Source organism: Trichoderma harzianum, assembly GCF_003025095.1.
Source record: "Trichoderma harzianum CBS 226.95 unplaced genomic scaffold M431scaffold_14, whole genome shotgun sequence".
Lineage (NCBI taxonomy): Eukaryota > Fungi > Ascomycota > Sordariomycetes > Hypocreales > Hypocreaceae > Trichoderma > Trichoderma harzianum.
Window position 1 is genome coordinate 39,802 of NW_020209262.1, and position 10,975 is coordinate 50,776.

At 53.5% G+C, this 10,975-nt stretch overlaps 4 protein-coding genes across 4 annotated transcripts; 2 read left to right on the top strand and 2 right to left on the bottom strand.

The window, feature by feature from the left end:
* Positions 1-159: 159 nt before the first annotated feature.
* On the bottom strand, positions 160-3,417 carry M431DRAFT_19773 (hypothetical protein; the record flags this gene model as incomplete). Its single annotated transcript, XM_024913284.1, has 4 exons — positions 3,077-3,417; positions 2,919-3,016; positions 1,446-2,574; positions 160-1,359 (listed from the first exon to the last, which is right to left on the bottom strand). The coding sequence occupies exons 1-4, from the start codon at positions 3,227-3,229 to the stop codon at positions 160-162; spliced, it is 2,580 nt and encodes an 859-aa protein (XP_024769986.1). The 5' UTR covers positions 3,230-3,417.
* A 498-nt stretch (positions 3,418-3,915) lies between these two features.
* Positions 3,916-6,081, top strand: M431DRAFT_499145 (hypothetical protein; the record flags this gene model as incomplete). Its single annotated transcript, XM_024917764.1, has 2 exons — positions 3,916-5,350; positions 5,411-6,081. 2 exons carry the CDS (start codon positions 3,916-3,918, stop codon positions 6,079-6,081), a joined length of 2,106 nt encoding a protein of 701 aa, XP_024769987.1.
* Positions 6,082-6,714: 633 nt separating this feature from the next.
* On the bottom strand, positions 6,715-9,013 carry M431DRAFT_151390 (hypothetical protein). The gene has a single exon (XM_024912839.1). It carries the CDS (start codon positions 8,551-8,553, stop codon positions 7,189-7,191), a length of 1,365 nt encoding a protein of 454 aa, XP_024769988.1. The 5' UTR covers positions 8,554-9,013; the 3' UTR covers positions 6,715-7,188.
* Positions 9,014-9,315: 302 nt separating this feature from the next.
* Positions 9,316-10,837, top strand: M431DRAFT_499147 (hypothetical protein; the record flags this gene model as incomplete). Its single annotated transcript, XM_024917765.1, has 4 exons — positions 9,316-9,327; positions 9,427-9,519; positions 9,962-10,725; positions 10,807-10,837. 4 exons carry the CDS (start codon positions 9,316-9,318, stop codon positions 10,835-10,837), a joined length of 900 nt encoding a protein of 299 aa, XP_024769989.1.
* Positions 10,838-10,975: the final 138 nt, after the last annotated feature.

The following is a 10,975-nucleotide window of genomic DNA, read 5'->3' on the forward strand; positions in this document are numbered from 1 at the left end:
TGTTTCATTTTGACGCTGGTATCTATCTAAGTATGTAACCACTTCTACTATTCCCACCACCAACAGGAGTATATCGACAAATTCCCATGTCCCTATCCCATATGTCTCTCTCGTAGTTGAAAAAATCACCATCATGTAAAAAAACCTAGGCAATCCTCCTTATCCCCATAGCGGAGCGGTGACTTCGACTGCTCGCTCCACCACGGCGCGCACTCTGTCCGCAAACACCTTGTTGTTGCACTCCACCTCAAGATCCTCCAGCCAGACCGTCGCCGTCATCTTGTCCACTTTGATCGAGATCCCCGGGACCGGAATTCCAATCTTGTGGAGGCGCGCGATTTCCTTGTGCTGGCGCTCTTCCAGCTGCTGCTTTGCGCCGTCCTCGTCGACGTCCATGGCTTCGGGCTTGACGTCTTCGCCGTTGGTTATTTCTGCTTTAAGTGCCTCTTTGCTGTCTTCATCGTCGTCTTCTTCTTTCTTTTCTTCTTCTTTGGGGGAGATGGCGGCGGCGGTAGGGAGGGGGGGCAGCTTGGGGTCTTCGACGGGAGCGACGTTGTCGGCGCCGAATTGGGCTTCTAGGAACCACATGAGACGCTCGAGACGGTCGGCGGGGGAGACGTGAGCGTGCGGGTTCTTGCTATCGGGCTGAGCGGCGTAGAGCAGCTTGTCATCAGACTCGCCGTGGGAGTGCGAGTGAGAATGATGCTTGCCGTTGGAAGAGCGCTTGACGGCGGCGGGCGAGCTCTCGACGGAAAACAGCACCGCCATGACGGAGTCGGCGATGCCGTCGTTGAGCATGTTGCCCTCCCACTCAAGCTCGACCTCGCCGTTGGTGCGATATCGCACTGAGACGCAGCCCATGACTAGATAGGCTGCCACCAGGTTGGCGACTTCTTCGTCCGCGTCTTCAGCCATCTTCTCATCTTCGCCATCTAGCTTGCCGTCCTTGACGCGGCGCATCTCCGGAAGTTCCTCCACAGCTCCAAACGTGCCCTCCAGCGCCCAGCGCACGAGATCCACGCCCGCGGCACTCAGAGTCAGACGCTGCTTACACGTAATGGTCGTGGTGTTAAGACCGGCATACTCGCGCAAGTCCTCTGGTGCCATGAGGGAGAGCTTAAAGTCGTTCTGGACGAGCACTCCGGTGACGAGCGGCGCGGAGGCGTCAACGTCCTTTGGTGGAGGAATGGAGGCGAGCTTGCCGACGACTTTGGCGGTCTTGTCAGCTTTGAAGGGGATGCGGAGCTCTTCGCAGTTGCGAGGCGAGTAGACTTTGACTTTTGTGGTTTTGCTGGCGTTGAGGGAGAGGAGCTTTGATTTGAGACGCATCATGTTGTGCTGCTCACCGTGGACCAGAATCTACATTGAACAATACTTAGTAAACATGTCGAATTATTCACTTCTTCCTGACATAAAGGAGGAGAGGGGGAGAGAGAGCAACGTACAACAACAGGGGCCGCAACCTCCTCGATAAACTCTCTGTTCTCGACACCATCGACGTGGGCTGCGAAAGAGTACTCCTGGACGCTGCATCGCCGGGGAATGAGCACTTTTTCCGAATCAGCTCCCGGCCCTCGGCGGGCGCCCGCGATGCTGCGAGACATGACGGCCTGGATCTGATCGGGCTCCTGCATGATCTGCCGGGCCATGGTGCCTTCGACACTGTAACCAGTGATGATGACGCCGTTCTTTTCGCTGGGCGCCCAGCGCTCAAAGAGCTCTCTGCTCACTCCGTTCTGAAGCATACCCGGACTGGCCAGCATGACGCAGCCCCCGACATCGTCGAAACGGTCAAGGTTCTTGAGGGAACGGATATACTTGAAATCCCAGGGTCCATTTTTGCCCGCTGCATCGCCGCTGGCTTCGGCTTCGGCCATACGCTCTCGAAACAGTCGCTTGATGTTATCATTCATGGCTCCGACATATGTCTGGTAAATGACCATACATTTTCGGGCAAGATTGCTGGCGTAATAGATGGGAAACCTCTGGAATTCTGGGTGTTTGCCCCAGTACTCGTCCAGGATCAAGAGAAGCTCCTGGGCTCGCCCGAGGGCAAATACAGGCAGCAGCGCACGACCACCTCGGTTGAGGATTCCCGTGATGGATTTCATGAGGGCCTGCTCTCGTTCAAGGCGCGGCACGTGTGACGCTATGCCATATGTTGACTCGGTGATGAGAACGTCAATCTTGAGGCCCTTTGGGACCTCTGCTGAAACAAGATGGCGATCCTGCTCGCGCGAGTAATCACCAGTGAAGAAGATGTTGAGACCGGCAATCTCGATGAGGAACATGGCCGCTCCTAGCACATGGCCGGCTGGATAAGGAGTGATGCGGATGGACGAGATGGTGTGAGTAGTGTGGTAGTCAATCGCTTCGATCTGTGGGAACGTGTTGAGATGATCCTGTTCCGTGTAGAGCTGCGTTGCCGAGTTTGATGCCGTGTTTCCAACACGAACGCTGTCTTGGATCAGCCACTTGTAAATGGCCTTGGTCGGGTGTGTCATAAAGACACGACCGCGAAAGTTGGTCTTGCTTAGGACATATGGCAAAGACGCCGCATGGTCAATGTGGAAACTATCCCCACGGGTTAGCAACAGACTCGAGGCATCGTGCAGGGCTCATTGTCGAGAGTAGTAGTAGTGGCAGGTTGTATGGGTCGGTATATCACGAGGCAGCAAAAGATATGATCTCGGGGCAAAGCGTGAACAGGCGGAGAACGTATTGTATTCATAACTGGCATATAAAGTGGATAGAGAGACAAGAGAGACATAGAGACACGGCATCACTGTGTAGATGGAAACAATGCCCTTTCCTTCGCAACAAGCACCAATAAGCCCTTCGCCCATTACCTATAGCCGCCTGGACTTTGTTTCGACTGGTGAAGAGGAGAGAGGGAGTATGCACGGGATATCGCTTACTGGCTGATGAGGAGCACGTCTACGGTGCTGAGGTCAAAGTCGTCATAAAATGGAAGCGCGGCGAGGCCATCGTAAGCTGGGTGTTGACCAGCATCGAGCTAGAATGAGCATAAAACGATTAGCCAAGCCCACGACTGCATTGATCAGATTTTCCTCACCATAACCGTCTTGCCCTTGTATTGAATAATGTGACACGACCGTCCGACTTCGTTGCCGCCGCCGAGACAGAGAAACATGAGCTCATCTGAGGGATCGACTGGCTCGTCCGTCGCGGTCGCATTCATTGCGGACGCCTTCCGCTTGGATGCCATGGTCGCGTTTGATCAGAATGCCTGCCTAGAGGAAGGACGAGGAATACTTCACATCAGCATCACCAAGCCACCGGGGTTCCTAGAATGTTAGAAAACACAAGTAAGTATCGTAGCAGCACCAATGGCACAAGCCCCACTGCAAAAATGGCACAACAATAGCCAGAGCTTCCCAACAACAGAAAGTGAAGATGATGTGAAGTCAAGCTGATATTCATGCCGCATCAATTGGCTACACGATAAGTAACAATAGCGGCGGCTAAAGTCCGGGTAGTGACGCGTAGTTCAGCCAAGTGCCGGTGCACGTGACTTTAAATTTACGCGACCCCCAACCTTTGCTACGAAGCTTCAACCTCATACAAAGCGCCGCGAGAGACCAGCTCTTTGCTCGACGACGCCACGCAGCGCATTTCCATCTCCGAGACGCCCGAATTCGAATCTCCAGGTGCCGTTATCGCACACAGCCAGAATCTCGTACCGCCCGCCAATCCTGTGCCAGCTCTGCGCGTCGGATGGGACGAGGTACGGCAACCGTGACAGGCGGCTTCACTGCCTGTTGAGAGCCTCGACTGCCGCAATCGCTCGCCCCGACTTTCGTTTGCTCGCCGTTCACTTTGTTCTCAGTTTGTTCGAATCTGCCACCGCCGGGCCGCTCGCTTGCTTCTAGTGTCGAAGAAGTTGTAGACGATATGGCGCAACCACAACCTTCGCCCCAGATTCCGCCGCCGGCATTTTCGCCTCCGCAGCCAAGCCCATCTCCCGCGACATCACACTCGGGCTTTGCGCTGCCTCCCAACAAACGAGTTCGAACCGACGGGCCTGGATCACAGCCTGGATCGCCTTACGCTGCCTCGCCTTACACAATGAGCCCAGTCCCCGTGGCTACTCCCACCACTGCGGCCGGATCGCCAACGTATCCTCAAGCACCAACGCCACCTGTGCAGGCCGGATATGCCATGCAGTACACAAACGGCCACCCTCCGCCTCCTCAAGGGCTGAGTCTTCCAACCGCCTCGCCATCAGTCTCCACGCCCGTCATGCACACTCCTCAGCAAGCGCCAGCGCAAGGACAGATGCCGATGCAAATTCCAATGCCAACACCAATGCAGGTGCCTACGCCAGGACAGGTACATACCCCAGGACAGGTACAGACACCAGGGCATGTGCAGACACCAGTGCCTTTGCCGTCTCCCATACCAATGCCCCAGCAGTATACAAATGCAACGATGCAGCCGATGCAACCCATGCAACCGATTCAGCAAATGCAGCAAATGCAGCAACAAGCAGCTCCACTACTACAGACACCCGGGATCATGGGGCCTCCCCAGAAGCCAGCAGAGAGACCAACGAAAGACTACGAGTATGACGTGACGGATTCATTGGCTGGTACGGGAATCGACCTTCGCGCAGAAGAGCAGTACATGGCAGACCTCTATTCAAATGCTCTCGAGGGAATGCCTGAAGCCAGAACAGGATTCGCCCACTATGCACCGGGTTCCAAGTCCAGCTTCTACGGTGCCGGCCCCGCTAACCAGCCTGCCCAGCCTACCGACTTGGCACAGAAGCAGTATACTGCTCAGGCAGCTGAGCAGGCGTGGCAAGAATCAACAATGCGACTTGCTGTGCAGAGAACCCAGGAGATCAACGATCCCTTTCTTCTTGTCGCATTGCTGCATCGCCGAGCAGAGAAAATTGCTCGCGAGCATCATCTTGGTCTTAATCTAGAGCTCAAGAACAACGTTCCATCCATGGGAAAGATGAAGTTGCCTGAGAACTTTGCAGCACCCAAAGTAACAGTCAAGACAAGTACAGGTCCGGATGGCACCTTGGTGGAGACCAGCGGGTCCTTTATTCCGCATGACGCCTTTCTGGTAGATCAGCTTGCGCTGATGTCGATAGCAACGAAGCAGAGAGTACGTGAGTTGGTTGAGGACGCAAATGTGGTGGCGAGAACACGGCAAAAGACGTCTCATGGAGATATACCTCCGGAGTGGGCAGCCGCTGCTGCTCCAATGAATGCAGAGCCATTAGAACCCATTGTGGAAAAGGACGGCGATGCGAACGGAGCTGTAGCTGGAACCGGCGCTGGTACTGAAGCCGGGCAGGGTACCAGTCCGTTGAAGCGTAAGCTTGATGTTGATTTGAATGTTTGCTTTGCATGAATCATCCGCTCACACCTCACAGGTCCTGCCGACACAAATGATACGGCTGTCAAACAACCACCGGCGAAGTTGCCTAAGATCGCCTCTTACGCCACATTGACAATGAGAGATTTGGCCAGGCAAGAGCGTGAATGGGAAGAGGCTCGTTTACGAAGACGGCAGATGCGCAAAGAAGGCTTGGGCGACTCAGCCGCTTCAGCCTCACGAGCAGGGAGCGTCGCACCCGGCACACCCGGATCGGTAGCTCCAGAGTCAGAAAAGGCAATGACGAAGAAGGAGTTGAAGAAGACACAAGCCATGAAGGCGGCTGAGGCTAGCAGTCATGCGAACCAGAACATCACCAGTAGCATGTTTGCGGGCTTGGGAGGCAAGGGAAGCCTCTTTGGCAAGAAGAAGTCGGGCAAGACGTATGACTGGATGAATGTTGGCCGAGGAGGAAGCGGTGCTAGTACCCCGACACGGGCAGCCCCAGGACCAGGCAAAGGCCCGAACGGCGTTCCCGGAGCTCCATCCCCCGGCAACATGGCATTGACGACTGAAGGACGAAATAGACTGGGCACGTGGCGGGAAGACAAAGAAAAGGGGAAGAACATTCAGCTTCGTGACTGGATCACCGTGCTGGAGAGAGACGGCCGGGAGGCCAAGGCGCTGCAACACGCTTATATAAACTTGGACAATTCGAACCCTAAATAATTAATGATGAATGGCGGGGACCTTTGGGGGGATGGAAGGGATATCAGAACCAATGGGCGGGCTCAGTCATAGTTGAGATACCATGCGCTATGTGTGCAGACTCTTTCTGCCTCCTCTTTCTTTTTCTTTTTTTTTCTTTTTTTTTCCTGCTTCTTTCTTTCTCTCCTCATTTCTGTTTTTCCCTGAGCAAGGTTTTCGGTTCAGCAGGGCGTTTTATGTTATAGGCACCAAAGATAGGAGGGAAAATTCTACAGGGGGGGGGGGAAGGTTTAGGGAGAGAAATACAAGAGATGAAATGGCATACCGCTGAATTCCGGTGTGCTCTATTATTCTTCTTTGCGGTGTCTTCTCTCCCCATTGTTTTTGTTTTTTTCAAGCAATGCTGGTAAATCGTTGATTCGTATTCGATTTCGATTTGCCATACAAGAGAGCTGGATGATGGGGAGGAAAAGCTAGGCTCAGCTTTTCTCTATTCGAAAGAGTTTTTTATGAAACAGCTAGGAAGCTATCCTCTTTTATTGGTCTCTGTTTTCTAAATCCTTTTCACGTAATTTTTTTTTTTTGCACGAGCTTTAAAAGGTTGGTTTTTTTTTTTTTTTCTACAAGAGGGTTTTCTTTTCTCTTTATGTCGGGGGGTTCTCTCCGAGAAGGGAATTATACGTGAACGCAAAAAATGATGGTTCACAGATGGTGGAATGCGCATCAGTTTAAAGTTGACAGTGGCAGCGTGAGGACAAATAGACGGAGTATGAAAGAGAGTTGTGCTTTGAGATGTGTAACTCGGTTTCTGTGTGCTTGCATGTGTGGATGAAATGAGATGAGATGAGGTGAGGTGAAGCGTAATAAGACCTGCGGAAGTTGGATGTACACACGGAATTGAAATGAACAGTACCTATGCAGATATATGTATGAGCGGAGGGATGACTTTGGACTCCCAAGTTCTCGTGTGTGAATTCTAAGATGGCTTTAAACGAAACAAGACGACGCCTGGATTATTATGGGTTATACATATTTAATTCAGCTAAATAGAAATCACCTCAACTCCAAATTTACCGTCAAATCCATCATTATTGTTTTTTTTTTTTTTCTTTTCGACATTTTACTCATTTAATCATTCCGCTTCTGCATAAGCCCCCTCTCCTCCGCCGCGTCATCCTCCTCATCGCTCTCAGGAATATCCTCCAAGGCGAAATACGCCGCCGAAGACTCGGGCGTCTCCTTATGAATCGTGCCCCTTGACATGGAGCGGCGTCTGGCCAAGAACGACCAGGCACCCACGCCCGCGGCCTCCAGAAGGATGAAGAGGGCAAGCATGGCGATGCCGAATTTACTGAAGCCGTACAGCACCAGGCCGCCGATGACGTTGGCCCAGCCGCTCACCAGGATCACGAAGCCGAGGGAGATGTGAGCGTAAGAGATCCAGGTGCGGCGGAAGATGCGAATGAAGTCGACGTGGTGTCGCCAGCCGAGCACGGCTTGTACGAGTAGGAGTGAGACAATGACGACACCGGCGATTTGGTGAGGGGAACCAAACACCTTGTCGCTCATAACAATGGCCACGATGGCGCCGCAGAGGGCAGACACCATGGCCGAAGCCTGGATGACCCAGTGGTATTTGAATGACTTTTCGGAACCGGAGCGAATTGCCACGGCACCGACAGGAAACAGCAGCAGAAAGGCAGTCATCATGAAGAAGCCATGAAGATGGGCGAGAGGCCGAGACAGGAGCTTCTGCCACAGCCCCGTTTTCGCCTCCTTAATGGGCCGATCAGAGGTGCCAATATTGGAATCCTCGCCGGTCACGTTAAAAGTCGGGAAGCCATCAGAGTGGTGCGAGGTAGCCGCCTTCATGTCCACATAAAAGTAACCATAGCCATCCACCATAGAGTGCGCCTCGAGCTGCTGGTCGGGCGCAAAAGCCTTCATGTCCTGCTGCTTGTTCCACGCCCAGATCCACGGCTGCGAGACCGACTCGGGCGAGATTTCCGTTCCCATCCACTCAGAGCAGGCGTAGCAGACAATAGACGCAGTGGCCACGTACAGGCCGTCCTCGGCCTTTTTCCAGGTCGTCTCCAAGATGCGAACGTCGAGCTGTTTTCCAGTGTCTTGCTGGGTAACCTGCGCTGGTCGAGAGTGGCCGGCCTTGACGGTTCGCACGCTCAGCGTCGGCTTGGCCTCGGACGCCTCGGGATCGCCATAGAGGACGAACATGAGAGATCCGGCCATCTTGGGGCCTGTACCGATAGCGGTCCACCCGAGAGAGGTGCCATTGGACTGGGTGGCAGATCGTCTCACGGCCAGTGAGAGATAGACATCGTGAGCTGATGTCGAGTGGTTGTGATAGAGCGACACGGCCATGCAGAAGTCGATTTCATCGCGCGGAAGGCCAAAGAGACAGTACTGCGATGGCGCGGCTGAAACAGTGGCCAGAAGGAAGACAAGGTGAAGCAACAAGCGCTGGAGAGATGGCATGGTGGCAGTCTGTGGCAGTCTGTCAGATCTGAGTCTAGATGAATAGCTCTCTGTATGACGTGGGGTGAAGTGAAGCGATTGGCGTCCAAGGACAAGAAGAATCACGAAAAAGAGACTCCCAGCAGCTCTCAATCTCACATGGTCCTGCTGGACAGCAAAGTTGCGCAGTCCTGTCAGAAGCTCCGCAGTTGGGTTGCACAAAAGGCAAAATGCTGATGCAAGCGGAGAGACATAAGCTTTTGCTATCTGTCCATCAGGCCGCGTATCAGTGGCGGAGACGGAATCCTGCCATGCATGACACAGTACAGTGATTTGTATGCACTGACCGGGGTATTTGAAGAAGAAGAAGAAGAAGAAGAAGAAGAAGAAGAAGAAGAAGCATCAAAAGAAATGGCTATGTAAATAATTCAATCATTATCCAGTTCTTCTCTTATTTAGTAGATGAAACGCTCAATTTGTTAATGGATCAATCGCATTGACCCGGTGTTTTGTTAGCGGTTAGTAATTGCGTAGTAGTGAGTGGTCCATACCATTGGAAACACAAATGCCTCGATTATGCAATGCTGCGGCGGGATCGCGCCAATGAGGTTTCGCATCTGCACAAGCATGAGTGAGTCCTGTTGAGTGAATACTTGCAACGTTTCGAGGTGGTTTCAACATTGCCAAATCAGCCAGCAAAGCGACAACTCGCCTCTAGTACTCGAGTACAACAGCCTGATCTTTTTGCTTGTACCCGGTGTAGCTAGTACTAAGCCATCAGTCATGGCCATTGCAGTAGGTTCAATGCGTCTTACACCCAAAAACCACCTTGTTCTACCATCACCATCACCATCACCACAACTTGTGCTAACACTCTCTCTTTTTCACACTCAGGCAATCGGCCAGATTTGCTCCACTGGCTCAATCACGGCAAATCTAAACCAGTGTGTGAGACTGGTTGCCAAGGCGGCACTTGGTGGAGCTCAAGTATGCCCTCTTCTCCGTCTCCCTGCCCCTACAGGAGCTACCTAGACTACTGGTGCTCCCTTTGTTTACAGCAAATTTCACCTTCTACCGTGAGATGAGACGCCTTATGAGACTCTGTTTGCGATCGCAAGATGGCCTATAATGGGTTGTCTCTGGGAAGCGAGGAATGCACCCTCTTATGGAGCTTGTCGTCTCAAGTGAGAAGGCACAGCTGTCTCAGCACGTCTTCATCACAATCACACAGCCCATAGACCTTTCAGCCCTGGGAGATTGCTGCTGGCCTGAGCCGTGTCTCACAGACTGATAAACTTTCATCGTCGCGTCATGTTCATTCCCTCGCAGATGACCTCTCTTCACCCGACCCGGCCGCCCATCCCCTAGCTGCCTTGCCTCTCACCCCTTGTACGTTGAGCGAAAGCAGCTGACGGTCAAATGCCATCAGGTTCTCTTCCTCCCAGAAGCATCCGATTACATTGCTGTCAATGCCCGAGCTTCGCTAGACTTGGCCGTTCCACAAGCGTCGTCTCCGTTCGTCCAAGGTCTCCGCGCCGCTGCCAAGGCCCACTCCATTGCCGTCCATGTCGGCATCCACGACACCGTAGTGGGCCAAGAGGCCGGTCAGCCAGCTCAAAAGATACTGAACCGGGCCTTGTATATCAACTCCGACGGTAGCATTGAAGACGCGGCCACGTACGACAAGCTGCATGTCTTTGATTACGGGACCCTCCGGGAGAGCGCAACCGTCCAGCCGGGCTCTAGATTCACGCCGCCGTTTGACTCCCCCATCGGCAGGATAGGCAGTCTCATCTGCTTCGACTTGCGGTTCCCAGAAACAGCCCTCGCCCTCGCCCAGCCAGGCAGTGGCAGACCCTGGGCCACCCGTCCGGCTCAGATCATCACCTATCCCAGCGCATTCACGCTGCGGACGGGAGAGGCGCACTGGGAGACGTTGCTCCGCGCTCGCGCCATTGAGACGCAGAGCTACATTGTGGCGGCGGCTCAGGTTGGCCGCCACAACGAGAAGCGGGCTAGCTATGGCCGCAGCATGGTTGTCGATCCATGGGGCAAGGTCCTGGTCTGCCTCAAGGGTGTATCAGACGCCGATGGCAACGCGGAAGATGGGGCCGTCGAGGAGATTGGCTTCGCAGACATTGACCTTGATGAGCTAGAGAGGATCCGGAGGGAGATGCCGCTCCAGCGACGAACGTGAGTTGCTCCTTTGGGACCCGGGCTGAGTACCAGTATACGTACAGTACAGTACCTGTGGGCTGACAACCAACGTGCCAGTGATATTTATCCCGAACTTACTGGCGTATGAAGCTGCCGGGAAACGCAGCTACTAGTAGTAGCTTTACAGCCATCGATTTCATTTCTGTCTCGTCTGCCACTCCAGAAGCCCTGGCGCAGATTTCTTCTTCAAGACCAGGTACAAGACCCAGAACTCAATGAAAAAAAG